General features: G+C 33.3%; 3 protein-coding genes across 9 annotated transcripts; all 3 read right to left on the bottom strand.

Annotated features, from left to right (window-relative positions):
- Positions 1-3,706: 3,706 nt before the first annotated feature.
- LOC150029990 (protein SEMI-ROLLED LEAF 2-like) lies at positions 3,707-8,638 on the bottom strand. 2 transcript variants are annotated; one of them, XM_090310197.1, is made up of 13 exons: positions 8,577-8,638; positions 8,292-8,488; positions 7,910-8,193; positions 7,688-7,834; positions 6,598-7,005; positions 6,362-6,511; positions 6,064-6,142; positions 5,848-5,972; positions 5,495-5,686; positions 5,270-5,410; positions 4,938-5,072; positions 4,600-4,806; positions 3,707-4,414 (listed from the first exon to the last, which is right to left on the bottom strand). In XM_090310197.1, the coding sequence occupies exons 2-13, from the start codon at positions 8,437-8,439 to the stop codon at positions 4,298-4,300; spliced, it is 2,133 nt and encodes a 710-aa protein (XP_090166323.1). In that variant the 5' UTR covers positions 8,440-8,488; positions 8,577-8,638; the 3' UTR covers positions 3,707-4,297. The 2 variants fall into 2 exon arrangements, with proteins under 2 accessions (XP_090166323.1, XP_090166324.1); XM_090310198.1 differs by lacking the exon at positions 8,577-8,638 and having other exon boundaries at positions 3,740-4,414.
- LOC150029989 (protein SEMI-ROLLED LEAF 2-like) lies at positions 8,577-10,486 on the bottom strand. The gene is made up of 4 exons (XM_090310189.1): positions 10,347-10,486; positions 9,673-9,801; positions 9,271-9,318; positions 8,577-8,837 (listed from the first exon to the last, which is right to left on the bottom strand). Exons 2-4 carry the CDS (start codon positions 9,784-9,786, stop codon positions 8,577-8,579), a joined length of 423 nt encoding a protein of 140 aa, XP_090166315.1. The 5' UTR covers positions 9,787-9,801; positions 10,347-10,486.
- A 10,066-nt stretch (positions 10,487-20,552) lies between these two features.
- Positions 20,553-27,246, bottom strand: LOC150029988 (uncharacterized). 6 transcript variants are annotated; one of them, XM_090310192.1, is made up of 12 exons: positions 26,956-27,246; positions 26,440-26,538; positions 25,946-26,071; positions 25,709-25,833; positions 25,301-25,422; positions 25,141-25,223; positions 24,822-24,977; positions 24,112-24,255; positions 22,721-22,903; positions 22,053-22,147; positions 21,861-21,958; positions 20,553-21,018 (listed from the first exon to the last, which is right to left on the bottom strand). In XM_090310192.1, the coding sequence occupies exons 1-12, from the start codon at positions 27,211-27,213 to the stop codon at positions 20,915-20,917; spliced, it is 1,593 nt and encodes a 530-aa protein (XP_090166318.1). In that variant the 5' UTR covers positions 27,214-27,246; the 3' UTR covers positions 20,553-20,914. The 6 variants fall into 6 exon arrangements, with proteins under 6 accessions (XP_090166318.1, XP_090166316.1, XP_090166317.1 ...); XM_090310190.1 differs by having other exon boundaries at positions 24,792-24,977; positions 26,956-27,242; XM_090310191.1 differs by having other exon boundaries at positions 24,816-24,977; positions 26,956-27,242.
- Between the last annotated feature and the right edge of the window lie 589 nt (positions 27,247-27,835).

Genomic DNA, 27,835 nt, shown 5'->3' with positions numbered 1-27,835 from the left:
TATTTGTTTGATTTTTTTTCTTAGTTTCTAGCTAACCCTAGTTTAGCTTAATTTGTATCTTTAAAAGGCTTTATAGCTCTTTGAAGTAAATGAGAAATTATTATTCTACTCAAAATTACATTCCCACCATAACAATTCCTCATTATTGTTTTGTTAATTTCAAATTTGGTTATATGCTTCAGGGGAAAAAGTTAGAATTGAGGATTGCAATCAAATGGGTAATAGATATTTTTCATTAATATCTAGAATTGGTTTTTTTCATCTTCTCGTATTCGATTTTATTTTTCTTTTACTCGTTTAGAAAATTCTACATGATAACTTTTCTTGCCATTTCAGTAGGATTTGGGAGAACTATAATTTTTTATTTATATGCATTTTCAATTGGTTTTAATTTTTTAAATGAAATCATCAGTACAACTAGTTAGAAATAACAAAGGAATGCAAGTGTTGTTGACCATAAAGTCTATGATTTGAATCCATTTCTAACCTCTATTCTATTAAAAAAAACAAAAGAATACTAGTTTATTCAATTATTAAAGTTTATGAGTTAAATATCGCATATTATAATTAGTTTTAGAGTTTTAATTTATTATCCTTCTCAAATTTTAGGGGGTATATTTTTTTTTCTTACTTTATTTCTTCCTTAATTTTATAGCAAATTGGGAAGCAAATATTGTTTTTCCAAGGCTTTGCTTAATTTTTTTGTATAATGTTATTGAATAATTAGCTTCTTTTAATTAGAATACAACACAAAGGCGAATAAATAGACACCGAAAAACCCAACAAAAGAAAAGAAACCTGAGAAAGAAAAAATATTATAAAGTAAAAAAACTAATTAGGAATATATAGTACTTTACTTTAACACCCTTCTCTCAAACTCAAGCGAAACACAACTTGAGTTTGTGAAGCGATTTTGACTGAAGAAACTAAGAAATTGAAGAAAACTCCCAAATAAAATTATGGCAGATCTGGGTTGGAGACAGAACCCACGAAGAACTAAAACACAAGAAATTTCTAGGCTGGAGGAGTCAGTTACCCATGAAGAACTAAAACACATAGAGAAATTCTGGGCTAGAGAGAGTACCCACGAAAAGAACTAAAACACAGAGAACTTCTAGGTTGGAGAGAATAGAAATACGAAGCACTAAAACACATAATTTCTAGGCTAGAAACATAATCCATGAACCATTGATTTGAAAACAAATACAGAGACCTTAAAAAATTCTGGGGGGGCGGGGGGGGGGGGGAAGATCTGAAAACAGAAACAGAGACCCACAAATGTAGATCAGAAAACACAATAGAATCAGTGACATAGGTAGTTTAAAACATAAATGCATTAGGCTCTTTTGGTAACAGATGACGGTCTACCTTTGTCGACGATCGATCGATGGAGGCAGAGATCGGACATGGCTTTGGCAGTTAGAGTTTGATATGAAAAGACTCTAAGGCCCTGATATCATGTTAATTTTGTAAAATATTATTGAATAATTAGCTTTTTTTAATCAGAATACAATACAAAGACGAATAAATAGACACCAACAAACTTAACAAAGGAAAGAAACCAAGAAAGAAAGAAAAATATTATAAAAGAAAATACTAGTTAGGGATAATCACCTAATTTTATTTTAGTCCTAGACTTTGAAATTTATTTGAAAAATTACCAAAAATAACCCAAAATTCAAAATTTTCTATCAAATGGACCTTTTTTTTCAAATATGTTTTTTTTTAACCTTTTGGAAATACGAAATACCCACTTTTAGTTTAAATGAAACACTTCCCACATCGGTTTCTCCTACATGTGTGTCTTGTTATATTACCTAAACATCGCGTCTTAAAAACATCCTAAGTTTGAATTTTGTAGAACCTAAAAATATTTTAATATTTTATTTGATTTATAAGTATGGCCGAGAAGAACACGAAAAAATATATGAAAACAAGTGGTCATTTATCTAAAACAGAGTTGTATTGATAGGGTATCCAAAACAAAATTAACATTTGCGTATTGACCTCGAGCGTGCTAAGTTATCGCTTTGTAATTTTATTTTCATTATATATTTCCTAATATAACTTCGGTTTAGTTAAATGATCATTTAACTAAATTAGCAATTTCATTACGAACTGCCAACCTCCGGCGAAGCATAGTTCTATTCTTGTCGCACGAACCAAAACTGACAGGAACTAAACTGCGTAGCCATGGATTGGTTAGCATACTAGTACACATCATTAATTTGTTAACATCATTCTTGGATAAAGTTAGTAATTCTAAGAATAAAAATGAAAGGCTAATCCCTTTTGAGTTCAGCAAAGTATAAGAGATCAAGAAATCAATGGTTGAGATGATAATTCGGCGTGTTCGTCAGCTGAGTTGGATTGGGTTAAAAGTCTTTTTAGATTCAACCCAATTATTCGAATTGATTGTAAATTTCTTCAACCCAAATAATCCTTATTAAAAATTGAACCCAACCCAACCAACTATAAAATATATGGGTTGGATTGGGTTGGTTCGGATTACTCGGGTCATTTATTTAAAATTTTGTTCTAAAAAAAATAAAATGTAAATAAGTAAAAATCTAATTTAATTATTTTCATCTATTGAAATAAGATTAACAACTCAATTTCAATTTATATAATGACTAAGTTTTTTCTCGAAATACTAAGAAACTATTTTTAAGAGATGTTGGATAATAAATTATTCAAAAAACAATGAAATTAAATAAAACTGTATAAATAATTGTATTATAAGTAACGAAAAATATACATTTTAAAAAGTTAGCAATAAGTTCGAGTTGATTTGGGTTATATGAGGTAAACCTATAAACTAACTCAACCTATAAAATTTTAATCCAATCCAACCCAAATGAGTTGATAACTCAACTCAAACTACACAGGTTAAGCTGGGTTGATCAATTTTCTCGGTTATTAAATTTTTTTGAACGCCCCTAATGATAATTCATTCTTTATTTAAATCATAATCTATAAAACACAACTTTTAGTTTGTATGTATCCACTTTGTGTGTAAGTTTATATAGCCATGAAAAGTATATTGTTGAATGTTGAGTGCACTTGGAGATATCTAAGATGTACAAAATTCATTTGTTATATTTTAAAAGAAAAGAAACCTTTTTTTCCATATTCTTAATCTTTTTTTAATAAAGAGAAAGAAAGCTTCACTTCATAGCATTATATCTTAATGTACATTTTGAAAAGGCTCCTCTCATTTGAATAATAAATTTATTTTTTGTTTCTTCGTTTTTAAAAAAAATTATGTTGGTTTCCTCACAAATTTCTTGGGAGTTTTCATTGGCCTTAAAACACACATTTGAATTCTCTAAGTAAATGACACAAATCAAAACAAAGAAATTGAGAGAATAAACAAAATGAAAAATGAAACACAGGCCAACTTGAGCTATCTCAAACTTAAAAGAACCCAACTTTTGCGAAATGCAACCAAAAAAAAAGGATCAGTAAAGGTACATGTTTTTTTCAGCTTTAAAAGGAAATTCAAAACTTTATTCTTTTTCCCACCATGCATGCCTAAACTAAAAAGAGATTCACACTTATTTAACCCAACCATAGATCTATTATGAAGTTCATGAAATAACATATCAACTAATGAATAAAATACGAATATACTAACGTAATACTAAAAAATTTTAGATGGTGGGTCGAAGAAATGACCCAACCACATAATCTACTCAAAGAGTGGTTACGGAGAACTAAGCTACGAACATGTGGATTGTATCAGAACCATCATAAACAAAAACATCCATCTATTCAAAGGGCCAATCAATCAGCCAATAGAGAGTGACAGAACATATCATAAATTCAAAGCTAGAAAGAAGATAGACCATGACTAGAAGAAGCCACAAAAGGAGGGTTAAGAATCATGCATCAGCATGAGTACTAAAAGGTTAGCCTCTATCTATGAATCTCAGAGGAATAGTACACAATTTCCACCTGATTTATACCAGACACTGCTCTCCTTTGGGTGATTCCAAGCCTGATGTCTCTTGGTTTTGCAGTTTTCTGAGAGGTCCCCATCAGATGTTGCTGAACTCGTCCTATCAAAAGAATGGAAAGATTCTTCCTCTCTGACCCATTTTGATAAGAAAGGCAAACAGTGAATGGTACAATGCAGGTAAGCTAATCAAATCTAAAGTTAAGGAAGTTAATCCTAACTACTGAATGTATCAAAGGTTTAGCTAATGACCCTAAGAGAATTAACAGTGCTGATCTACTAATCCTAATAACCGATGTCTTTTATAAGAGTCGACGATATACTTTATTTACTTTCCAGTTAACAACCAGCTGCCTTGAGAAAGTTGTCAAATGGACTAGCAGGAGGCAGCCTCATGCCAAACCATCGATCTGCTTGCAATCCAACTCCAGGAAGATGTTGTTCGTCTGCCAATATCTGCAAGAAAGAAGTGACTCGATCAGTTTTTTAACATGACTTCCATTTAACATTGTCGTCCAAAGGGATATTGATAATCGAGAAAGACAATAACATGCATTGTTTCAGAGATAGATTCAATGGAAATGATCTCTAGTTATCATCTTTGGATCTATGATAAATCATAGGAAAGTAATGAAGCAGACCTTTTCAACTGCAGAGTTGCCACTCACAGGAAATGGAGGACAATATCCATCAGCTGCTCTGGTATGGTGGTTCTCATGTGCCAACCAATTGGAGAGTTTCTTCCTAGTGCCAGTGCCAAGGGCTTCACACTGGCTCGCCATGGCATTGTATGGAAGAGGCGATGTGGAAACCGATGTTCCGGCCACCTGACCAGCTACCTCAAGTGCCTGGAAATGCGATGTTCATTAGTTCAAAGAAGCATATGTTGGTGATGAAGAGCTCAGAATGCTTTGGATCATTTTTCGAAAAGAAGTACGCGCTGAGCCTCTGACATAGACATAGGGAAGGTAAATGGTACCGATTCAAGAAGCTGACCAATGCCCATTATGTGAGATATTGAAGGCGAAGGAGGTACTCTAGGAATGAACCGAGCAATATCAGCAACAGAGGCTTCACTCGTCACTTCATCCTCAACCAGTAAATTTGAAAGATCCTGCAGAGCAAGAACAAATTATGTCGCATTTGTTGCATATATTTAGTAGAATGGATGAGCTTAAGAGCTGAAACAGAAGGTTTAAGCATTGAAAGTTCATTTTAAAAGTGATACCATGTACCAGAAAGCAATAAGCTTTAGTCAAGTCATCTAGAAAACTTGGACAACAAAGAAGACTTATAGAAGAATAATTGTACCCCATCAAATGATAATGATTCCTTGGAATGGGTAACTGATTTATTTTTGCGGAAATCAAGCATCGATTGTGGGCCATACAGAAATGGATCATCTGGTGTAAATGCTTCAAATAGCAGCTTAGCTAGTACACTTTTGTCCAGCTAAACCAACAGAAAAGAACTTTTAAGAGTCTGATAGCAAATCGAAACAAAAATATAAATATGCTTCAACCAAAAACATGTTACCTCAGTAATTACAGATAAGTTTTGTGCCAAAATATCCATAATGACATTGTCCGCTTCATATACTTTGTTCCGCAGGTCAGAGAGATAAGACTGAGCCAGCTCATTATCAGTAACAGATCCATATTCTCTCAGATCTGCTTGAGGCTTTAAATAAATGTGAAGATCTTCACCAATTGCGAGATATGGATCCACCTAAACATGTAAATGTGTAGTCGTGATTACGATATCAATAAGCTGATGTGTATGAAAATTAAAATCATAATCTAGCTGTTTAAAGATTTGATTTTTCTTCGTAGATTGATAAAAAGAATATATGTAGAAGTTATTTTCCATAGCAGACAGGATGCACTCACATCACAAGCCACTAATGACTTCAGAAGATGATTCAAATGAGGTATGTGATAGAGCTTAGCAACAAACAGCAGCATGCCCATAGATAAAATAAACACCGACCTCTGCGATGATGGGCGTAAGGTACCTATCAATAAATAAGAGACTTATCAATAACACAGCTTTCGCACATAAGTCATCGTCACAGTTGAAAAACTAATTTCGAATTTTCTGATCACCATGGTTGGGCTCCAGGGATATATTTCTCAGGGACAGTGGAAGCTGGAAGAAACGGACCGTAAGATTGTCCTGCTGACTCTGTAACAAGGCATACCAAGTAATTTCACAGTAAATTCCAGTTGTAATAAAAGAAGGGTTTAGGAATCAAAAGGAAGCAGGAACATTCCCATGAAAAGTTATTCAGAAATCAAAGACATCATTCGAGGAATGATCCTTCCTTTTAATCTGATCTTATCAGGAACAAGGGTTTCGTTCATGTTTAGAATTTAAAGCCATATAATTGCATCTAGATTTCACCTTCAGGCGTGCCGATATTAGTGTCAAGACAAAAGAATTGGAAATGGCTTCAATATTTGAGGGCAAATTATCTGGAAGATTAGCTTGTATCCAGAATGCAGACAACAATTGTGATAATTGATCCTCGCTAAATTTCATGATATGCAGTTCCTGAAACACGAAACCAAATACTCAGTTCAATAAATCACCAGGGGATCGAATGAATAAATAATTTCTTATGTTACAAGTTGGCTTACTTCTTCAGTGGAACTCGAGGATCCAGCTTTCCTGTCAATAATTGAGTGAATCTTGTGAAAAGTAGGATAATTTCTGTGGTACCGCCTATGCTTCCAGTCTTCTTCTAAAGAATTTAGATTATCATGAACATTGTTTCCAGTTTTTTCTTCTTTCGAGCCATCCTTTTCTCGTCGAAGTTTATCCAGTAAAGCAGTAATAGAAGCAGATGTTGATGCAGATGCTGCATTTGAATGCCATGCAGCTGGCTTGTAAGGAGAACCGGATTGCACCGAAGCAGTTTCATGTTCGTGGGAATTAGAACTGGGAAAGACAAGAACAGAGAAAATTTGATGAGCTCCAACGCGGGTTTCAACATCGGGATGCAACATTGCTTTCAGGATTTGGACAAGAAGGGCTTCTGGAAATACCTATATATATACAAGTACTTTAATGGTGAGCAAATGATGGCTGCATCTCGTGAGAAATTGACAAATTTTCAGTATAGAAAGATAAGGGCTACAAAATGTGCAAGGATAACAAGTTCAACCTCAAATGGATCCGACTGTAAACAAAGGTCAAATAAAAAATCAAACCACAGAACTCAGCTGACTATGCAAAATCAAAGCCATATTAAAGCCTTTCTACAAAAAATGAGTTAATTATAAGAGGAATGTTTTTTGAGTTTCTAGCAGAAACTAATAAAAGTGCACAAGTGGCTTTTAGCCCATATATCCTTGTTTTTGACAATATGTTTGTTCCCATCAATATCTTTCTAAAAGGCAACACAAGAGGAAGCTCAAAGAAAAAGCTAAAGCAATTGAACACGCTCCACATTTTAACCAGTCTATAAACATTTCATCCATGAACGATGATGTGTTTCTTTAGAGTCTCATCTAGTTCAATAACAAGCACTTCCTGTTCACCCTGTTCAAAAGATCATGCTTAAAAAAGATTATCCAAAACTATATCAAGAATTTCCTGTTAAAAAACACCCTAACGGTAATAGTAACCTCATGTATTAACACTCCTGCAAGACAAATATAATAGAATCAAGGAGAGATTCTTAAGCATGAAAAAACTAATAGCAGTCCATTGTTAACAATTACATACCTGTTGTGAATCTGAAGAAATTGGTGCCAAGGAAATCATATGAGCAAGAACAATCAAGGATCCAATGGTGGCTCTTGCAACAACTCCAGAAGTCAGATTCTCGAGAGATATAGCCATCAAATCGTACAAAGGACGTGCATCACCAATCTAGCAAAACCGGATTTAGTTCAATCTACCATCGAAATCAAGTATGGAACAATGTTATAAATACTTCAACCATACCCCTTTTGCAATTTCAAGTAAGCAGTCTTCAATAGAATTTTGAAGTGAAATATTCAAATCTAGTTCTTGTTGCCCAACTGAATCAACTGTGACTTGAAGACTCTTCCTAAGATGCCTGCACAAGTCAGAGACAGATCCAATATCTGCCAGCACAGCTCCCGATCTAATTTGTCTGGCTAAATTTGAGGCAACTTGAATGACAAATGATTTGAGCTGAGGATCATGTGAAACATTTTTGTGGTCCAGATGGCGAATTACAGATGCCAAAATTAAATGCTGGTTACCTGAGGAACAAAATTGAAGTAAATACCACCCCAATTCCTTGTTTCGTTATAACAAGAGCAGAAATCCCAAGTCTGATGCAAAAGGGAGTGAAAAACACCTGAACTCTCCATGAAGTATAATATATCAGACAAAACCATCAAAGCAAGCCCTTGCTGTGGAATCCAGTGCCTTCCAGAATCGAAGTAGATAAACATTGGATCCAACACTCGGCGCATTGTCGTACTCTCCTTGGCCAAATCAACCATTCGTTGCAAACAAATCTGAGACCACACTTTCGGTGCCTCGACCTCCTCCCTAAAGAACAAGCAAAAGAATTATAAGCTACAAAATCCTATAGCTAATTTGGCTGACTTAAAAGAGAATATGACACAATGTAAAATACCTAGTGAGTAAAGCAGGATCCTTCTTTTCTGGTCTTGGCCTGATGATTGTGCAGGAACCAGTAGCATCCATATATACCCAACTCCTTCTTTTCTGGTCTTGGCCTGATGATTGTGCAGGAACCAGTAGCATCACCACCTACTGTACCACCTCTGCCTTCAGATCTGACAACTTCATTAAGCCAATTATGATGTGGCTCCAAGCTATCATCAGAGTTACCATCATGGGCAGGGTCATAGTTTTCAAGAGTCACGCGAACCATCTGATATTTCAACAGCAGTTATGTGATGAATAATAAAATGTCAAGTATGAAAGGAAAGCTTTTTTATAACATGATGTTTCAATATTTTAGATGCATTGGTATAATTCCAGACATTTTGCCCAAGATACATTCAAATCAAGTGCATAGTAATTGAATTATGAAGTAATAATATGATGCAACCTTCATGACAGAAAGCACATTAGTTGTTATTATTAGTAACTTCTGGCTAACTAGCAGACTTGTTAACTGTTAGCATATCCTTCTCTTCTTCTCTGTGGTAGGAGATGAGCTGTTACCATGTAATGTGGAGAGCTTTTACTTAAAAGTTATAGTTATATCTGCCTTAATAGACAAAGAACTGTACTTAAATCACTGAAGGGGGGATAGAAAAGACACAGTTTAACCATATCTGTTAGGAGAAGGCAAAATTTACCTCATCGAAGTCAAGAAAAATGTGTGAATACTCAGTCATGAACCAGACCTGGCAAAAAAGAGGATGAGAAATTGCTGAGAAGAAAAAGTGCCAGCTTAGAATGAAAAAAAGTGAAAAGTCCAACATTATTAGTCCATGTGAATTATATTGAGTTAACAGCAATAATCTACTAGAACTAAAGCACAAAATGCAGAAAAGTGAAGGTTTCTTTTTTGAAGTACACAATACAAAAATAATGATAACTTAATATATGAAAAGGCATAGTATTAATGTACTATAAATAAGAACAATGAAGAACTAAGAAATGGTGGCCTTTAAGGAAATTTGTTTAAGATAGAAGACTATTTTCTCAAATGTGGGATAAACCACAAAATAAAGCATTGAAGGGAAACATCGTGCAACCATGGCAGAAATGCATTGTAGACTTGATGCCCTCAAGCACTGCTTTTTATGGTCTTCCCCTCTTTCCAGTGCCAGCATACATACTTTAGGTACCAAGTTCTCAACATTGTGCATGTAAGTGCTATCTGCCTGTCCATCATAAATGGGGAAAAAAGAATAATTAGAAGAAAAAAACAAGTGAATAGAAGAGAAGAGAACTAGAAAATATATTAAAAACTCCCCTGCATGCATACAAGGATGCTACAGTGATCAGAGGATAAATGTCCGTCCAGAAGAAGAAAAGTAGGAACAACTTATAGAAGGCCATAAACTGGCCAAAGGCATGCAATCGTGTACTAGAAAAAAATATTCCCATCCATTTTAAGCTTGGATATTGATCGTTGCCAATTTTACCAAAAACAAAATGGCTACACTTAGTTTATGGAAATGCACAAGGTAGAAAAAAAATACCGGGCACATATATACTCTAGTCTAGATTGCAAACACAGATGTGAAAGCTAAATCCCTGTTGTTAGATGAGTGAATACTTCACCCGATTTGTCTCGCACAGATTACACAGATCAAACTATACATCAAAAGCGAGAACATACATAAATAACAAAAATAACAAATCTCTGCTCACTACAATCAGTGTTCTTCTTCCCTTGATATAAGGCCATGAGATCTAGAATCACCTGATTGTGTATGAAGTTTGTCAAGGTTTGACACCCGAGTATTCGCAAATCATCGTGCTTAGAGTTGTCTAAAAGTTCAACAATGACCTTCAGCAGACTACCCGCAAAATATGCCCTTCAAAAGTGAAGATAGACTCAATGACTAATAGTTGCTAAAATAAGTATCAAGGCGAAGCAACTAGAGCTTTATAAGGTCTCGGAACAAAAGCAAAAACCAGGACCCAAGAAACATGACAAAAGCAACTGCTTAAGCCCAGAACCCATGAACCACATATGCAGTTCAACACCGCAAACTGAAGATGAAAGGTTACGCACTTCTACATCTGGTTGGCTTACCCAAGCAAAGGGAAAGCAACTTATTGTATGCATCTGCAATTATAGTAATGCACATTTGACTTGCTCAGCAGTGAAGAGAAGTTCTTTACAGCACCTGTCTTCAAGATATTTTACAATCTGGGGACGAGGGACAATAAAAGGAAGCATCAGTACCCCAGCAATGAAACACATACTTCTGAACTAATCAAACCTTTCTGCTTCAAAGATTATAAAACTGCATATAGCAATGAATACCTTTGGAATGCGGAAAGGATTTTTTGCAGCATATTCACACAATATCACATTAACCTTATAATTTTACTCTCGCTTTGAGGGCCATCCTGTGAAGGGTTCAACCACCAAAGCTCATTCAATGTAACTATTGATTCGTAAAACTAAAAGTAAAAAGAAAATCTCATCAATCTTGTTTACCAAAATGCCAATTTGTTAAAACATGCTGAGTTGTTCCATGCAGACTCTTTTCATTGTTAAGTTTTGTGTTCAATTGAAAGTTCTATCTTCTCCAAATTTAGAAAGAGAACAGTTAAAAAAGCATTACATCGTAGTTCTTTTCCATTTGATCACCAGACAACTAGAAGAAAGGAAAATCAACTCATCATCCGTCGCATTCCATTAACACGGTCAAAGAACAACCAAACTCAAACAGATCTACAAACCATTCAAAATTCCACACATCAAGGCAAACAAATCTGGTCCAAACGGCTAACAAAAATTAAGGGCCATGAAAGTCATCCTTAGTTCAATTCCATTATCACAGTCAAAGACAACATAAAATTTAAACAAACAGATCAACAAACGATCAAAAACTTCAGACATCAATGGTCCTACAGTACTAATGATTAGGCATAAAAAGGACTAGCAAATGCTTACAAGCGATTTAGGAAAATATGTCAGCAAGCAATTTCTTGTAACGCTTAACATGGCTGCCGAGATCTTGACCTCAAAGCAGGGCAGCATATGCACATGTTCCCGCATGCTGGGAAGATTTTTCTGGAGATTACACCCATTTCCTGCAACAAAAGAAAGCACAAGAAAACTTGAGCCTTCCTTCCACCAAGATTTGCTTCCATACGCATAAGCGCATATGAGAAAGAAGGGGTCAATGTTCTGAAATATCCCTGTGGAACCCATTTAACAAGGAAAGACATGTTTTTAGAAAGATAAAAAACACTCGTTTACTAGTTGGGGGAAAATTTTTCCATCTTGCAACGTAGGCGAAAGAATGACAAGTGTGGAGGTCAGCATTCTAGAGAAAAAGGAGGTGATACATATACATCAAAAGCTAATGCAAAACAGTAAAGTTGAAAAAAGGAGGCTAAAGAACAAATTTGAAATCAGGGAAAACGTTTTACAGTTCAAGACAAAGTACAAAAGAGAACAAATAGCAAAGGAAACAAAAAAAAAAAACCCACCTAGAAGAAGCTAAAAACACTGTAAGGCTACATAATAAGAAAAACTCAAAGTTCAAGAACATTCTAACAACACATTGCAGCAGAACACAACACTACATCCTCAGCAGAAACAAAGCTATATCAGAAACAAGAAACAGGTTTTAAAAAAAAAAAAAAAAAAAAAACCAACCCATTACACAGAAAAACCCAAAACTACATGAGAAAACACAAAATGAAAGAATTTCAAACAACCCCATAACTCCCTTTTGAAGGAGAAAAACAAGAACAACATTGAAGAGCAAAGTTACCTGGCCAACACCCAGAACCCAGATCCGGGAAATGAAACCTCCTCTGTTCTGTGTAAATACAATGAAATGAAGAATCAAACGGTAACAATAGAAATGGCAATCAAGTAGAATAGAGTAGAATGCGCATGAATTCAGCTCAAAAGGACATGAGAAGTTTTTGAGAAGAGAGAAAGCACGTGAAAGTGTCAGCGTATTCACACTGAAGAAAGTGGATTGGTGGCTTAAATGTCAGAAATTGGAATACTAACCTCCTTCTTCTCTACTTTTTGGTGTTGGGCAAAGGCTAAAACAAACACCAGGCGGATTCCCTTTTAGTAATTCAGTCTCTGGCTTCAAAAAAAAAAAAGCTTTAATTTGAACTTCCTTTTACAGGGTTTCTCTCTTCAACCCTTTTTGCTTCATTCAAATTAGATCACTCTCAAACGCTTTTTGCTCAAAAATGTTGATCCAAATGTTTCCAACGGAAGTGCTTTTGTGGGTTATGGATTGAAATAGAAACTGTAATTTGATGGGATTGAAGAAGGCTGTAGGTCAAAATCTTTAATTGGTTTAAATGCATTTGTACTTATCTTTTGGGTAAATACTATACATTTTGTTACCGTAATTACTATTTCAAAAACCTTCAATTAGCTATCGTCAATATTATTTCAAAACTCTTATTTACTATCGTCAACATCATTTCAAAACTATCATTTACTACTATCTTTTGTACTATTTTATATGCATCATTTTTTTTATTTTTTGTTATGGTGTTTATTATTTTCTTTTAAACTAAAATAGTTTACACCTCAAATACATATTATTTTAACTCAAACTAAAATAATTTGCACCAAGTGATAGGACGGTAATAACTAACTCTTTGTCCCAAGCACCTCTTAAAGTTTACTCATTTTTATTTACATGGTTTCTAAAGGTGAATGTTAAAATGGAAAATTATTTTAAATGATAAGACTACTGAAAATATTTCAAATAATAACAAAATATCACAATCTATATGTGAATAGATAGTAGTCTATCGTGGTCTATCACAGATAGATAGTAAAGTTTTTTTATATTTATAAATGTTTTTATTCATTTTTCTATATTTAAAAATGTCTCATTAAAATTAGCAAAATAATTTCATTACTTTTTCATTTGATAACTACTTGTTTTTTGTTTTTAATGACGTAAATTAAGCATATTTCTATCTATACTTTTCTTTGTTTATTATTCACTTTTTTTTAATTATTTTGGAATATTAAGCTAATTTTTTAATTAAAAAAGGGTAAATTTTTAGATAATTATTTTAAATGATAAAATTATTTAAAATATTTTTAAATATAGCAAAATGTCATGCAACAGAATTTTCTTTAAATAATGCATGTGGATGGTTGAATTTGTAGTACATCTTTTTTTCTTTTTATTTTCCATTTTTTCTTGTTTGTTGAAGATAATTTTTCATTCAAACCATATAGTGTGCCTAGGAAGTGTTAAGATCTCAAAGTTATATATATATATATATATCAGCAAAATCAAAGGCATCAACTTTTTAGCTAAAAAAATGGCAAGAGACAAAAGACAAAACTTGCCAACATTACAAACTCAACAACAACATCCTATCCTTTTCCAAAATGAAGCCCTTTCATTTTTATGAGTCATGTATAAAATAAGAAAAGAGACAGTGAGTTGAAATTTTCCTTTCTTAATCTCTTAAAATGACACTTTTTTAGTTCTTTTATTATAACTTTTTCCCTTCAAAACTTGTCGATATTTGTAAACGATCTCGTGATAAAAATAATAATAATAAATAATAAATTATAGTACTACAGACGATATAATGAAAACTCGTATTCATTCGTAGAAAATTGGCAAGCTATATTTCACTTGTTTTTTAAAATATAAAATAAAAACATTTAATTATACTATTATCTTTAAACTTTGGGATAGGTTCAATTATGCTATCTAAACATGTTGAAAAAAATTCTCTTTTTACCCTTCATTTTTTAAATATGTTATAAAAAAAATACCATTTTGAGAGTTTTTTCATTGAAATATATATGAAAATTGACACGACATTATCTAATATGAATTGGAAGGCACGTGTAATATCATTTACAACATCACATCACATACTCACATAAACTCGCATAACAATCGATGTCTACAACTTTATTTATGAAAAATGATTCTAGCGATATCTTTTCATATGAAATAAATAGTAAATAAATAGTAAGAGCTATCTTAATATCTTTATATTTACACATTAGTTGTCATATCGATTTTCACCTTTCACTTAATAGAAAAAAAACTATTATTTTAAAATAAATCGAAATTTCAATGAATCTTTTGAAACAAATTTCAAAATTCAAAGGTATTTTAAATTAATATAACTTAAAATAAACTAGAGATTCATTTTAGAAAATATCTTAACCTAATCCGTTATGAACTTATTGAATTGAATTTTTTAAGGTTTAAAAAGTGTTTTTGAGTGTGAGAATGCTTTTGAACATTTAAAGAGTAGAAGTGCTAGAAAATGAATGAAGAAAAGTTACCCATGAATTATACTATGGGTCACCACTAGGCTAAAATTCAATGTATTTTGAGTATCTTTGCAGCAAAAGTATGTGGGTGCATTAATCATAGAGAACCCATTAAGTTAATGCTTTTAAGTTTGTCCAAATATGAATCATTATTTTATGGAATTTAATGCCAATAAAAACAACCATTTTTGTAAGGGGAAAAAAAAGAAAAGATTTATGGAAAGGCCCAATAATAAGGTGCCCACTTATGGTTGTGTTTAAAGCAAGGAATCTAAACAATTGAATCAACTATAAGCTATGAGACTTTGGGATAATTTAATCATTTTGCTATTATTTTATGCACATTTAAATGAGGAAAAAAATAACCTTTTTTATTTTTTTAAGAATATAATTTATCTCATATTTGCTGGTCAACAACTATCTGCATTTGGTGGTAAGATTAGGAACCACTCAAGTCAATGCTGATATAGTAATTATCAAGTTGTTTTTTTTTTTTTCTTCATAAAATACCATATTAACAAATAACAATGTGTTTATGTATATAATACAAACAAAAAATAGAAACTATAAGGTTTTACAACATTAATATGTATAACGACTTCAAAAACATTCTCTCTCTTCAATATCAATCGACCTTCGAAAAATGAATTAGAGAGGTAATATTAACCCACTAATATAAACTATTTCAATGATTCACTTAGAAATGTAGAAATATAGGTTAATGACTAGAAAAACATTCTCTCAATTCAATCTAAGAAACGTTTCGATTTCGAATTAGAATGAATTATTATGAAAGATAAAAAAAACACTTCAATCATTTATGATCACTCCTTCCAAAAATGTAGGTTAGGAGATGATATAGTCTCGATCGGGATGATATAAAATATTGATGTCGACGAAAATATCGATATATTAATTTTGGCAAAAGAAATCAAAAAAGATCAATAAAATGTCGATTTCGATTTGTTTTTTGTGATATTTCTAAGAAATTATAAATAAATTTAAATTAGTAAATATACATTTTATGACTTTTAAACTAGTTAACATTCAGCATCATTTATTATTATATTTACACCAATGACATTTTGTTGGGCTTATTTTTTATGTTTTATGGATCTTTCACGATATAATGAAAATATCGATTCACCCATGTTGAACCCATATGGATATGTAAAAATAAAAATATCAATGAAAAAACCTGTACATTGTCGACAGAAATTTAATACTATAAACCTTAGTCATTCCTCTCAAAGTTGCCACAAACAAACGAGATTTCACCATACACTACATTGAAAAGTATAATGACACACAAACATGAACGCAATTAAAAGGTTATTGGCATATTCTCCTCCTTTAGTCATCAAATCTTCGTACCTCATATTTATTGTAGAAAAGAATATAAAATAACACATTTCATAAGCGAAGACTTTGTCGATATATTTAAAATCTCTAGACATTTTATAAAACATACTCTAATTTTCACAATTTTGAGTTTTTATTATACATTTAAACAAAATGCACCTAATTCTCTCAAATCAAAGATTAAAAAAAGGGATAAAGAATAAAAAAAAAAAAAAATTGATTCAATAATTTATTTAAATTGCTAGATATGATTATAAACAAATCCACACCCACACAACCCCCCCAACACAATGCTTATCTCCAAAATCTCTTATAAAGCTAAATCATAAATAGTGCTTCTCAAATTTTGGGTTGGTTTGGCGGGAGTTTGGGAACGCCGAGGTTGTCGAGGGCGGCTTTGAAACAAAACAAAAAAAAAAAAAACCATCAAACAACACCAAAAACAACTAAAAAAAATGGCCGACTTCTTCAACATGAGATAGTCCTAATGGTGGGAAATATTTATGATGATTTCTCCCAGTGTTTAGAGGCCAATTATCCTATCTCACCGATTTTAATTGTTTGTGGATCTATTTTCGAGACGTGTTTCGTATCTCACCGTCATTTTCCTTCCGTGTATCGTATATCATTTCAGTGCTTGAACATATTCTATCAGAACTCTCCAGACATCAGAACTCTCACATCTTATATCATCTCAGCGCCCCATACAGTCCCTTCGAGTTGTAGTAATATTGACTAGTCTTAGATTCAATAATTTTATGTTACAAAAACTCATTTTCATGTATAAAGATAAGTTAATTTTTTTTTTCTTTTTTTTTTTTTTAAATGAAGATGATTCTAACTCCTTATTTATTAAAATTTAATAATAATTCTATAAAGAGGATGTCAATAATAGTCCCCTTGTGAAAAGAGCTTAGTACATTTATTTATTTGTTTTTATTTTTATTTTTTCGGAATGAGTGCCTAGTACTAGTTAAAATATTAATTAGGGTGTGTTTGGTGTGTGATAAAAGTAGAAAGTTGAGTTGAGTTGAGTTGGTAATTATTATCTGGAGAGTTAAATTATCGAGTTGAGTTGAGTTGGCAGTTTTTTGTTAATGAGATTAGTTCTATTTTTTTTTTCTGTTTGTTTTTTATTTCATTCTTTTATTTTTAGTTTTATGCTTTGCTATTATTGATTAATTTTCAAATATATACGAATTTTCTCAAATCATTCATGACATAAACGGGACAATCACAATTTTTTTCTCAATTTGTAGAACATAATAGATTATTTTTCATATATTCTTTTCAAAAACTGTAATAATTCTAATTTTCTTCAATCGGTAAAACATACCAACAAAATATATTTCATATTGTTGCTCAATTAATTGGTATATTATATATTGTATGTATATATTGAATCTTGCTAACTTAACTTTATTATTTCACATATCATACAGTTTATTTTTATATAATATGGATAGTATATTTGGAATTAAAATTGTACATAGGATAATTACCTTTCATTTGATTATAATGGTGAGAATGTGATGTAGTACACTAAAATTTTTCATAAGATCACAAAAATAATATGAACCAACCGAACATATGGCCGTTTCTAAAAAAAATTCACAAAATATATGTTCTTTTCGATACTTATAATATCCGTGTCATAAATCAAACACAAAAATTACATGTAATGACGTATGCAAAAGTTATCATTCTTTTCGACATGATAGTCCATTGTCCATTTGTTGTTATCCAAAAGAACTATAAACAAAGTATAGGGGTGTGGTCAGTCTACATGTTTCTTCCTAGTAGACAGAGGCAGTACCTCTTCCGTGCGTGTTCTGGTACTACAAAGAAGCAATTTGTCTTCTGAATGTCTGTGACAATGAGGTCAATAAGGGTGACCTGATCATCCTCATCTAGGCCATCAATGTTGTATATGGCATTTACTACTTCCTTCAGACGTCTGAACTCCAACTCATACTTCTCCTTTTGTCACGATGCAAGTCTACCTGTGTGTGTGCTCTGCATTTCAACAGTCGATCTCATGATGTCGCTCATTTCAGCTTGGAATGATGGCCTTTTCCTCTTATGCCTCGAGATGACTCGGCAAGTACACTCGCTTTACCTGTAGAATGCTCTGCTGGCTCTTCATTTATTTCATCTTGATTTAATGGTGATTCCATCTAGCGAACCTCAGGTGTGTGACAGTCCTGTGATCCAAGTCGAATCTCATCTTCAAACTCTCTGAGTGCATTCGTCGCCATCACGTATGGGTCTTCACTTGATTGCCCTATTGCTACGGTGGAGAGGTCATCGTAATGTGGGAATGGCTTGTTCCACATCCCCTTCGCATTGGGATGACTCTGCATTAATACACATACACATTATTAATATTTGAACCAACAAAAATGACAGTAGAATGAATTTGAACATATAAGATAAGATCGGTCCTTGGAAGAATCCAACAAAAACAATGAACCAAATCATCATATCAAATTTTTGTAAAACTAAAAAGTAAGCTATGAACTGGAAAAAAATATTTATGTAATATAACACAAAAACTCTATTAAATTAGCTACCAAATTTGAAATGAAAATCAGATTAGGGTGAGCGAGATCCTCCTCATGAGCGAGATCAAGCATTTCTTTAACAAACTGTCTTCCTAGCGATGCTCAACTTACCAGCGAAATTCAACCCACATTTCTAGCGAGATTCCCTTATAGAGCGAGATTCTCATCACAAAATTAACGAGATTTCCTTCTAGAGCGAGATCCTCATCACAAAATTAGCGAGATTTCACTTGTCGAGGGTTGAAGTTTCGACTTATGTATGTCGAAACTTCAATCTTCGACAACCCTTTATACATATTGTTTCCAAATTTTTCTTTGTTTGTCGAGTTCTCAACGTTCAATTAATGTTCGACCTATGTATGTTGAAACTTCAACCTTCGACAACCCTAATATACATATTGTTTCCAAGTTTTTCTTTATTTGTCGAGTTCTCGACGTTCGACCTCTACATTAATCGAATTCTCAACCCTCGACTTCTAGCCAAACAACAATATTTCTCTAATAAGTTTCAAAACAACCTTATTTCCGTAATAAGTTTTGAAAACACCATATTAATATAAAAGGTCCTAGTTTTGAGGGGATAAAAAATGAGAGTTTTGAGTGGGTAAAAAAGAGATTTTAATAATCCAGGGGTTTTCTTTATGGGTTTAACAAACATGAGTAATAAATACTCATCCAACTCAATAACTCATACCCATTTATCAAACACCTCCTTAAGGATTTTAGTTTATTACTCCTGTTGAAGCCACAAAATCCTACCCAATCAACTTTACCATATTAATCATTTTTATCATACCAAATACCACTACTTTATAGATTAGTTTATTATGTTTTTTTTTATTCATTGAAGTTTCAAAAATCTCTTTAGATTAATGAATAGTGGAAGAAAGAGACGAGGGGGAAAAACCCAATACCACCAACCATTTAACAAACGAAGGTCATAAATTAGAAAATCAATATTAACTCACTACCACCGAACTATTTAACTAATAAGAATACTTACTACCACCCAATAGGAATAAGTCAAAATGGGTTTAATGATATTGACATACACTCTGATCAAAGAGATCGGAGGTTGAATCTCCCACTCCACCATTGTCATACTTAAAAAAATAAGAACTAATAAGAATAAGGAGCAAAATAGTTATTTTGGAGAAGTTTATAGAGAGAATATTATTATGATCCTTATAATTCAAAATATACAAAATGAAGCTGAAAATTAATTCATAGTTCTTATTTTTAATTAAAAAATGGTCACTTCCATATATAAATTGACAATAGGTGGAGCAACGGATTCCAACCTCATCTCAAAGTCGATATCACAAACTTTACACTAGTTAAACTATACTCATTTTGGTTATTTAGTCACTTATATAAAGTTTAGAAATATGTTCACATTAGGTCTTTTCTTTTGCAAAGAAGTTGTTATTCTCATTTAACCAATTTTGATAAAATAATAACTTCTTCACCAAATTGACCCGTAGGGTCCAAAAAAATTATTTGTTAAAATGAGTAAAGAAGTCTTAAACATCAAATTTATATTGACATGGCGAAAAATAGAGAGAGGATCAACATCAATAAGTACTCATAAAGTCATAAGAAACAAAAAGATGATTGACAGCAATGTAGACACCTATATATCATAGATTGCAAAATGGAGCATATGATTTGTCCAAGGCCATTTTAAACTCTGGACCCCAACTAGATTGTGATGCAACAGCAAATCTTAAGTACCAATGAAAATTGCAAATCACATTCACATAAAGACTTTTGAGTTGAGGATGGTCCAGTAGAAGAGTAGAAAGGACCATTCAACTATCCTCCAGCATGTGGCAGTGCACTAAAACAACATACATCATAGGATAACTGAGACCTTTCCAAGGACCCTACTACCTAGGAGTCAATATACTAATCTTAGAACTCAAGGACACATTTAACTTCGTTGCGTGAGTAAGATATGTCAACATGCCATATTATGATCCCAAAAACAGAATAATTGGATACTTTACAGTGAAGATAAGCAGCTGGGTTGGCTTAAGAAGGCAGAGTTTGAAGGTGAAGTGCTTCTTCTCATTAAAGAAACGTCTGTCATTGTTTAAGGAAGTACTTTGAACGCAAGCTGTCGAGCATTTCTGCGTACTCAATTGGAACAGCCTCATCACAAAATACTTCATCCCAAATCTTGAGGAGATCTGTTTCACAAAGCACTAAAATTAGTGCAAATCAACGAAACATTTCGCCATGATAAGCCCTCAGATCTCTGATATTATTTGGGGGTAACTACGTGGATATACCTTTCAGTTCCTAACAAAATCTACGGTCTTGGACCTCAAAGTCTATGGGCCGAAATGTCAGGAAGCTCTATAACATTCAAGTTTCTATATAAATTTATCCAATAAAATATAAATTAGAGCATTTTGCATTCACCTCTTCACAGTGAATGTTTTTCATGCTTACCGTCTTCACCCTATATTGAAGATTGGTTTTAAATATAAAGATACAGGCTAGAATTCAGACATGTCATTACTTATTCAAGACCAGCATACAGCTGATAACAAAACAATAGGGGGTAATCATAATTCACAGCTCAAACATGAATCGATATGGCTGCATAGCCCATATTCAGCCTGAAGCATCGCGGTGCCACACAGGATATTGTTTTTCTTTTTATTGTTTGAGAAAAATTATTATGAAAAGAAAAGAAAGAGAAAGAAAGGAGCAAACGCAAAAGGAAGGAGTCCACCCACGGAGCCATAAAGAATACAAAAAACCTATCAAAATTGACATATATCAGAGAAAGAGGAGTAATAAAATGACCAGAAGGCTTCAGAGTGAACGCCTATGTTGTTTAAGGACATAGTAAGTGAGATACACCGGATCAATCTTAACCAATTTTTTTTACCTAACAAATTTGCTTGCAAACGTAGATGCTAAACTTTCAACCAAGAAGGTTAGAAATATGGGGAAAAAGTAAATACCAAACGAAGGTTACCAATCAAGAAGAGGTAAAGAGGGAAGGGTTTCTACAACTTACCAAACTTTTCAGAGGATGGAAGACACATCATGAGTATGCTGAATCTTGGGACCTTGGCTAAATTTTCCAAAAAACTGATAGCCAAAGCCGGTTCTTCACTGCAAATTGGTAGCCAGTATGGTCTGTTAACCGTTGATGTTTTAAATCATATTCTAACTGTTCCTCGGGACAAGTTTGAAAATTTCAACTTACGTGAAAAACATAGCCACACACTTGACGATGTCTACTAAAATTGGAGCTGTTAATGCATTTTTGAATATCTGGGGCAACTTGGCTGGAGCAATGGCCTAATAAGGAAAACAATTACGTTAAAAAATAATAATAAAGAAGAAATAAAAACAGATAATAATAAATAAATAAATAAAGGGGGGCGGCGGGGGGGTGCTAATTAATTGCCAAGTATGTTGTGCTCAACGGATTTCCCAACACACTTATTTACTGCTATCAAAGTGGAATTCTTTGCTGCCAATGTCATGCCAACATGCAGAGTGCTCACCGCCACAAAAGTGAGAAGTCTTTTTCTAATACCCAGATATATCGGCTATTTGAATATTCAACAGGAAGAAAACGCAGAGACACCTATATCATATGTTATATCAGGTAGTCAAAACTAGCGTGTAAATTAATACACTCGGCAAGTGGCTCCAGGGCTCCATTGGGAAACAAATTGATGATATGATGAATAAAAATCAAACAATTGACTGACTGACAAACAGCCTTTCAGATGGCAGCACGCTTCTAATATTTATCAAACAATTTTTATATATATGCAACTAGTCTACAAATGTTCATATTATCTTGGATAGCCAAATGAACACAACACCAAGGACAGCATAGTCTGTCTATATTAGATTAGATACCTTTAAAAGACGAGCCTGCAGTCCACGATCACCAGAGAATCCTCGCCAAGAAACCTCAAATTGATAGGCAGTCGTTGGGGCTATAATGTTTTTTGCAGCTTCAACCATGCTTCTAGAAGCTGCTAGAGAAGCAAATTCCTGCACTGACGGCTTCAGTTCCTGCTTTCTTGGAACACAATCTCTCTGTAAAACATTGGCAGGAGTGGAATAGGTGTGAAAACAAAAGAATTTAGACATCATTGTGTCAAAAACAAACCATAGCAAAGTTACATAGGGATTAGGAATAGGCTATGGCATCCAAACGACCGTGAGCTGACAACATGGTTCACAAATTGGTAAAGGGTGAGAGAAAAGGTTAAGTAGAAGCCTTTTACCTTCCCATCCACTCACACTATGATTTAAAGTCCTTTAGGAACATTAGGACGTTGAATGGACGAGCTTCAATTTGACTAGTCAATAATCATGAAGGTAATCTATTGTCTCTGAATCTTCCTTGAATAAGGCTTGAGCTTGTCAGTGAGAGATCACCTTCAAAATAATCCCTCAAAGAAAGTTGACAGAGAGCACTCTTATTCCTAGCCCTCATTCCTAACTAAACATACAGTTGGCATTGAAGCTCATTTTGCACATAACTTGTGAGAAAATTGGTTATATAATATATCTGGCCTGCATCAGTCAATTTCAGAGCTAGAAGTCTCCTATTCAGTCAATTGTTATGTTACACCCGAACTTGTGAGAGAATTGGTTATATAATATATCTGGCCTGCATCAGTGAATTTCAGAGCTAGAAGTCTCCTATTCAGTCAATTGTTATGTTACACTCGAGAGAGCTCTTTTCAAACTACCAAACGAGGGGCTTACTTAAGTCACCCTTTGACAATCGACCCAAGCCTCTTCGATGACTCAAATTCCAATAGTCTAATTCCATATCCTAGCATGCCTTGATTATTATAGATTTTTTTTTTCTTTTTTCTTTCATTGAAAAAAAAAATGTGAATCAGAATGTGAACTCTTATGATAATGAACTTCTCATCAAATATCACAGATTTCTTAAATAGATCAATATAAGCATTAGGACTTCAGAACTTCTTCTACCCTTTTCTTTTTTTCTTAGTATAGAACGATTAAAGGAAGAGTTATAGAATGAGCTGCACAAAGCACAGGATGTGATAGGAACAGCCCAAATAGAAAAATAAGCAAATTTCTATTTGATTTCAATGGTGTTTTTTAGATGGATCCTGCAATGGTTTGCAAACAAGAAACCGATGGTGCAATCTTATTGCGTTTCTTTGGAACAAAATATGGTATATACTTAACTAACATAAAAATGGGAAAGAATCAAACGGCAGTGTACAAGGCAGGAAAAAGAGTTCAAACAGATATTTAGAGACCTCCAATTCCCCCGCATATGAACTTGAGTCTTTGTGAAAACCATTAGTTGCTACTTTTTTGTAAGCGATTTCAGCTCCTGTGCTTCTGTCCTCGTTTTCTTCTAAATACGCTGATGTCTTGGCGGCATTTTCCCCACCATTTTCCTAAGAACAGAGTCAAAAGCCTCAAACATCATATGGCTGATACCAAGCTTCAGAATAAGAATTATCATCTTTAGATTCATTACCAAGGGGTGGGGGCGTTGCTCCATCATATTTGGTCAAATTTGAGGAAAGAAAATTAACACAAATACAGAAAAGGACACCACAGTCAAGATATGAGCAGTATAAGTGATTTATCAGCAAATTTTCTCTCCGTGAGAATTTCAACAAAGTAATACACTACACTACACCGCAGTCCTAGAAAAAGACGAATAGGACGACGGGGTTATAAAGTAGCAATATATTAGTTTATTATAGCAAAATATAGTTTCTAAAAAGCTTAAGAAACAAGATAGAGCGAGAAATCTGTTGAATAAATTATTAAAAATATAGGCCAGTTGGATCTTCACTGAAATGTTACATGATAATCATTTGTTTCTGTTGGTTTTTTTTTAAAAAATAAATCCGTGAGTGTTTTGCTCCATTTAGATGCACCTCAACTATTCTCTACATTTTTTAAAAAGGAAAATTCAGGATACCATGGGCAATAACGAATTAGAAACCTTTACATCAACACGTTCTCGAGCTGCCGATAATCCTGTCCTTGGTGTGCTGCTAGAGACAGGAGGGATGTCCTTGATTTTTGCTTCAGAGTCAGATTTTCTAACTGTCTCCTTATCTTTTGTGGAGCTTCTCGAAGCACCAGATGCCTTCTCAAGAATTGCCTACGAGATGGATAACATGTACAAGAAAAATTAAAGAAATCATCTTGTCAACATAACTCATCTGAAAAATCATAACTCCCTCTCCCACATTCACCAGTACATAGTTCAAGAGAGGCCCAGTATTTAAAAAAATCATCTGAAATACTAATGTTGCAAAACTTACTTTCCCAACAAAAGCTCTGAGCTCAGCATGTTGCTTCTTGATCTCCTGGTTGTGAGGCTCCAATCTCTGAGCAAAATCAGCATCTGCAATCAGTCAAATACATCAGTCAAATAAAAAGCATAGAAAGATCCACATGCAATTAAAATGCTTATTTTTTTACCCTCCAAGGCTTCTTTAGCCTTCCCAAGTTCCTTTCTAGCTGTTGCTCGGCGTGAGTATGCTTTAATATATCGATCATCTAAATTTAAGGCCTCTGTACAGTCATCCTCAGCCTCCTGATATCTGACTCAATGGAGGTGGAAACAAGAGGATAACAAAGAAACAAACAATTTAACACATTTAACAGTCATAGACTCATAGCTTGTCATATTAAGAGCACTATTTTATTGGCAAAACAGATTATAGCAGAAAAAAACAACTTGAAAACATAGGTGTATTATTTTGTTTCCAAGAAATGTAAGCTATAGACAGACAAAAAGCAAAGACCCATTTTCAAGGAAAATCAAAAACAGATCCATACCTATGCATCTAAATGAAGAAAGCTTAGAATCTATGGGCTGAAACTTACCTTCTGATTTTTAGGTAGGCCATAGCCCTATTTGCAAAGGCTACAGCTGTTGGGGACAAAGCAATACTTCTTGAATAGCAGTCAATAGCTTCTTTAAACTTCTTTTGCTTAAAATACTCATTGCCCTGGAATACAAAGATATATCATACACACTGTGCAGTCAAGGGTCAAGTTCATTCATGGTTTACACCAATTATATCTCCATCATAAAAACATGAACAAAAGAATATAACCTACCTGTTCTTTCTCTGAAGCGGCATCAACAAAACTCTGATCAGTCTGAAAATTTCTTGATAGACGGTTAACAGCATCATAGTGCTTCAAGTAATCAGCTGCTGAAGCTTTTTCTGTCTGCCTTCTACCCTGGTTGGCTATGACATCACTTAAGGTGACCCTCGAATAATCCATAACAGTACTAATATTATTTCTCAGAAAATGTAACAAAACTATTCTCGAGAGCATCTCTACCAAGCATGAAGCCAATTTCATGAAGAGATAATTAAAATTATTATCTACATATGCACACTTGTAACAAAATTTAAACATCTTAAAGAATAAGCAGCTAAATCTAAAAATTATAACTTAACAAGATGTACCAAAACACTAGAACTGAGCACCAGGTTTTTCTTCAAAACGTAAACCAATATAAATATAAACATCCGAGATAGCAGTTTCTTGTTTTTGAAAATGTGCAGTTCACTATGCAGCTGAAAATTTGATAAGAGTAATACCTCCTTTTCTTTACTAATGGCCTGTGGCTTCAGTTTCTTGTCTTTTCCCTTAAAGGAGAGTTCCCAATCCTGCAAGTCATTCAAAAATCCCTGGAAATCCTGGAGAAAAAGAATGACCCCAAAACACATACAACTCAATAAGAAAAGCCAACAAAAGCAACCGTGCATTTAACTTAACACACCAAGAACGACAATTCCTAATCCCTATTTAAATATATTCAGCTCATTAATCACTCCAATGCAAGTGAACAGAACTGCACATAATCAAACCCCACAGAATCCCGATGTTCAACAAACCACGTGGTAATAGCCAAGGCAGCTGCATACTTAGCGAGTCCGCCTCGTTTCCACAGACAATGAATTATGCAGCAATTGGAAACTCAACTCAAAGCTACAAGTGCTATAACCAATTGGAAAAAAACTTCATTCTCCTCGTTTTAAAAGCAAAAAAGATAAAAATAAGGAAATAGAGCGTTTAATCTCTGAATTTCAGCAGATTGAGAAAAATGGCAATACCATAGGCTGATCGCGCCCGTGCTTGCCGGAGGAATCGGCCATGGAAGAGCAGAAAAAAAAAGCAAAGTGAAGACGAAGAAAGAGAAAATGGAAAATTGTAGCAGCTGGTAATCGAAAGAGCTTCTCGAAGCGTCCACCAAAGCCTTGGAGTCGGAGCCGTTCGCCGGTCGGAGTTTTCGCCGTGGATTCTGAAATCTGTAGAATCCTAACCGATTGGGCCAAAGAGAAAAAATAACAAAGCCCACAAACATAGGACATTTTGGGCTTCCTTCCCTTGGGAAATTGGGTCCTCCAGCATAAATTACCGTTTCATTCGAAAATATAGCAAACTCCGAAACTTTTTTAGTACACATTTTTTTACCTTAAATGACTATCTTATTACAAGACATTTTATATTCGATTTTTTTTTAACCATCCAAATAGATGAATTTTCTCTATTTTCAATAATTTTTCTTTCTCTTGCTTTTTATCATTTCATTTTATTTATTTTTCTTCTTTTATAAATATATTTAAATTAAAATTTATAATTGACATATATAATTAATTTTATTAATAATAATGCTCATTTAATAATTTATTCTATTATTGTGAATTAATATGAATATCATAATCTTTTCTTAAAAAAATTATGAATAATCATAATTATATTTATTTAAATGATAATATATATTTACCTCATAAACTATTATTAAAATTATTAATTAGTTTTTAAAAGATATTATTTAATTAAATAATAATAAAATAAGTTTTTTTTTTCAATTAAAAGAATCTTATACACTTTATACATCTAGTTTTAATCTATAATTATAGTTATTTTTTTTAATTAAATTTGATGATTTAAAATCAATTAGTTTATATCAACTTCTTTTGTGTGTGTATA

This window comes from Benincasa hispida, unplaced genomic scaffold (genome assembly GCF_027475165.1).
Source record: "Benincasa hispida cultivar pf3 unplaced genomic scaffold, pf3_genome.v1.1 HicScf717, whole genome shotgun sequence".
NCBI classification, from domain to species: Eukaryota; Viridiplantae; Streptophyta; class Magnoliopsida; order Cucurbitales; family Cucurbitaceae; genus Benincasa; species Benincasa hispida.
Note: the sequence above shows the minus strand (reverse complement) of the source record. Positions and strands in the feature narration are given on the sequence as shown.

Coding starts and splice junctions, on each gene's coding strand:
- LOC150029990 (XM_090310197.1), bottom strand. CDS start 8,439: ATGGTTGATTTGGCCAAGGAGAGTACGACAATGCGCCGAGTGTTGGAT. Junction 7,006..7,687: donor TTTCTTCAGATTCACAACAG/GTATGTAATTGT, acceptor GTATATATATAG/GTATTTCCAGAAGCCCTTCT. Junction 6,143..6,361: donor TAATATCGGCACGCCTGAAG/GTGAAATCTAGA, acceptor GCCTTGTTACAG/AGTCAGCAGGACAATCTTAC.
- LOC150029989 (XM_090310189.1), bottom strand. CDS start 9,786: ATGCACAATGTTGAGAACTTGGTACCTAAAGTATGTATGCTGGCACTG. Junction 9,319..9,672: donor TACAATGCATTTCTGCCATG/GTTGCACGATGT, acceptor CTTTTTTGCCAG/GTCTGGTTCATGACTGAGTA. Junction 8,838..9,270: donor TTTTTCTTGACTTCGATGAG/GTAAATTTTGCC, acceptor TTGAAATATCAG/ATGGTTCGCGTGACTCTTGA.
- LOC150029988 (XM_090310190.1), bottom strand. CDS start 27,213: ATGTCCTATGTTTGTGGGCTTTGTTATTTTTTCTCTTTGGCCCAATCG. Junction 26,539..26,955: donor ACGGGCGCGATCAGCCTATG/GTATTGCCATTT, acceptor CTTTTTCTCCAG/GATTTCCAGGGATTTTTGAA. Junction 24,256..24,791: donor CTAATTCGTTATTGCCCATG/GTATCCTGAATT, acceptor CTCTGTTCTTAG/GAAAATGGTGGGGAAAATGC.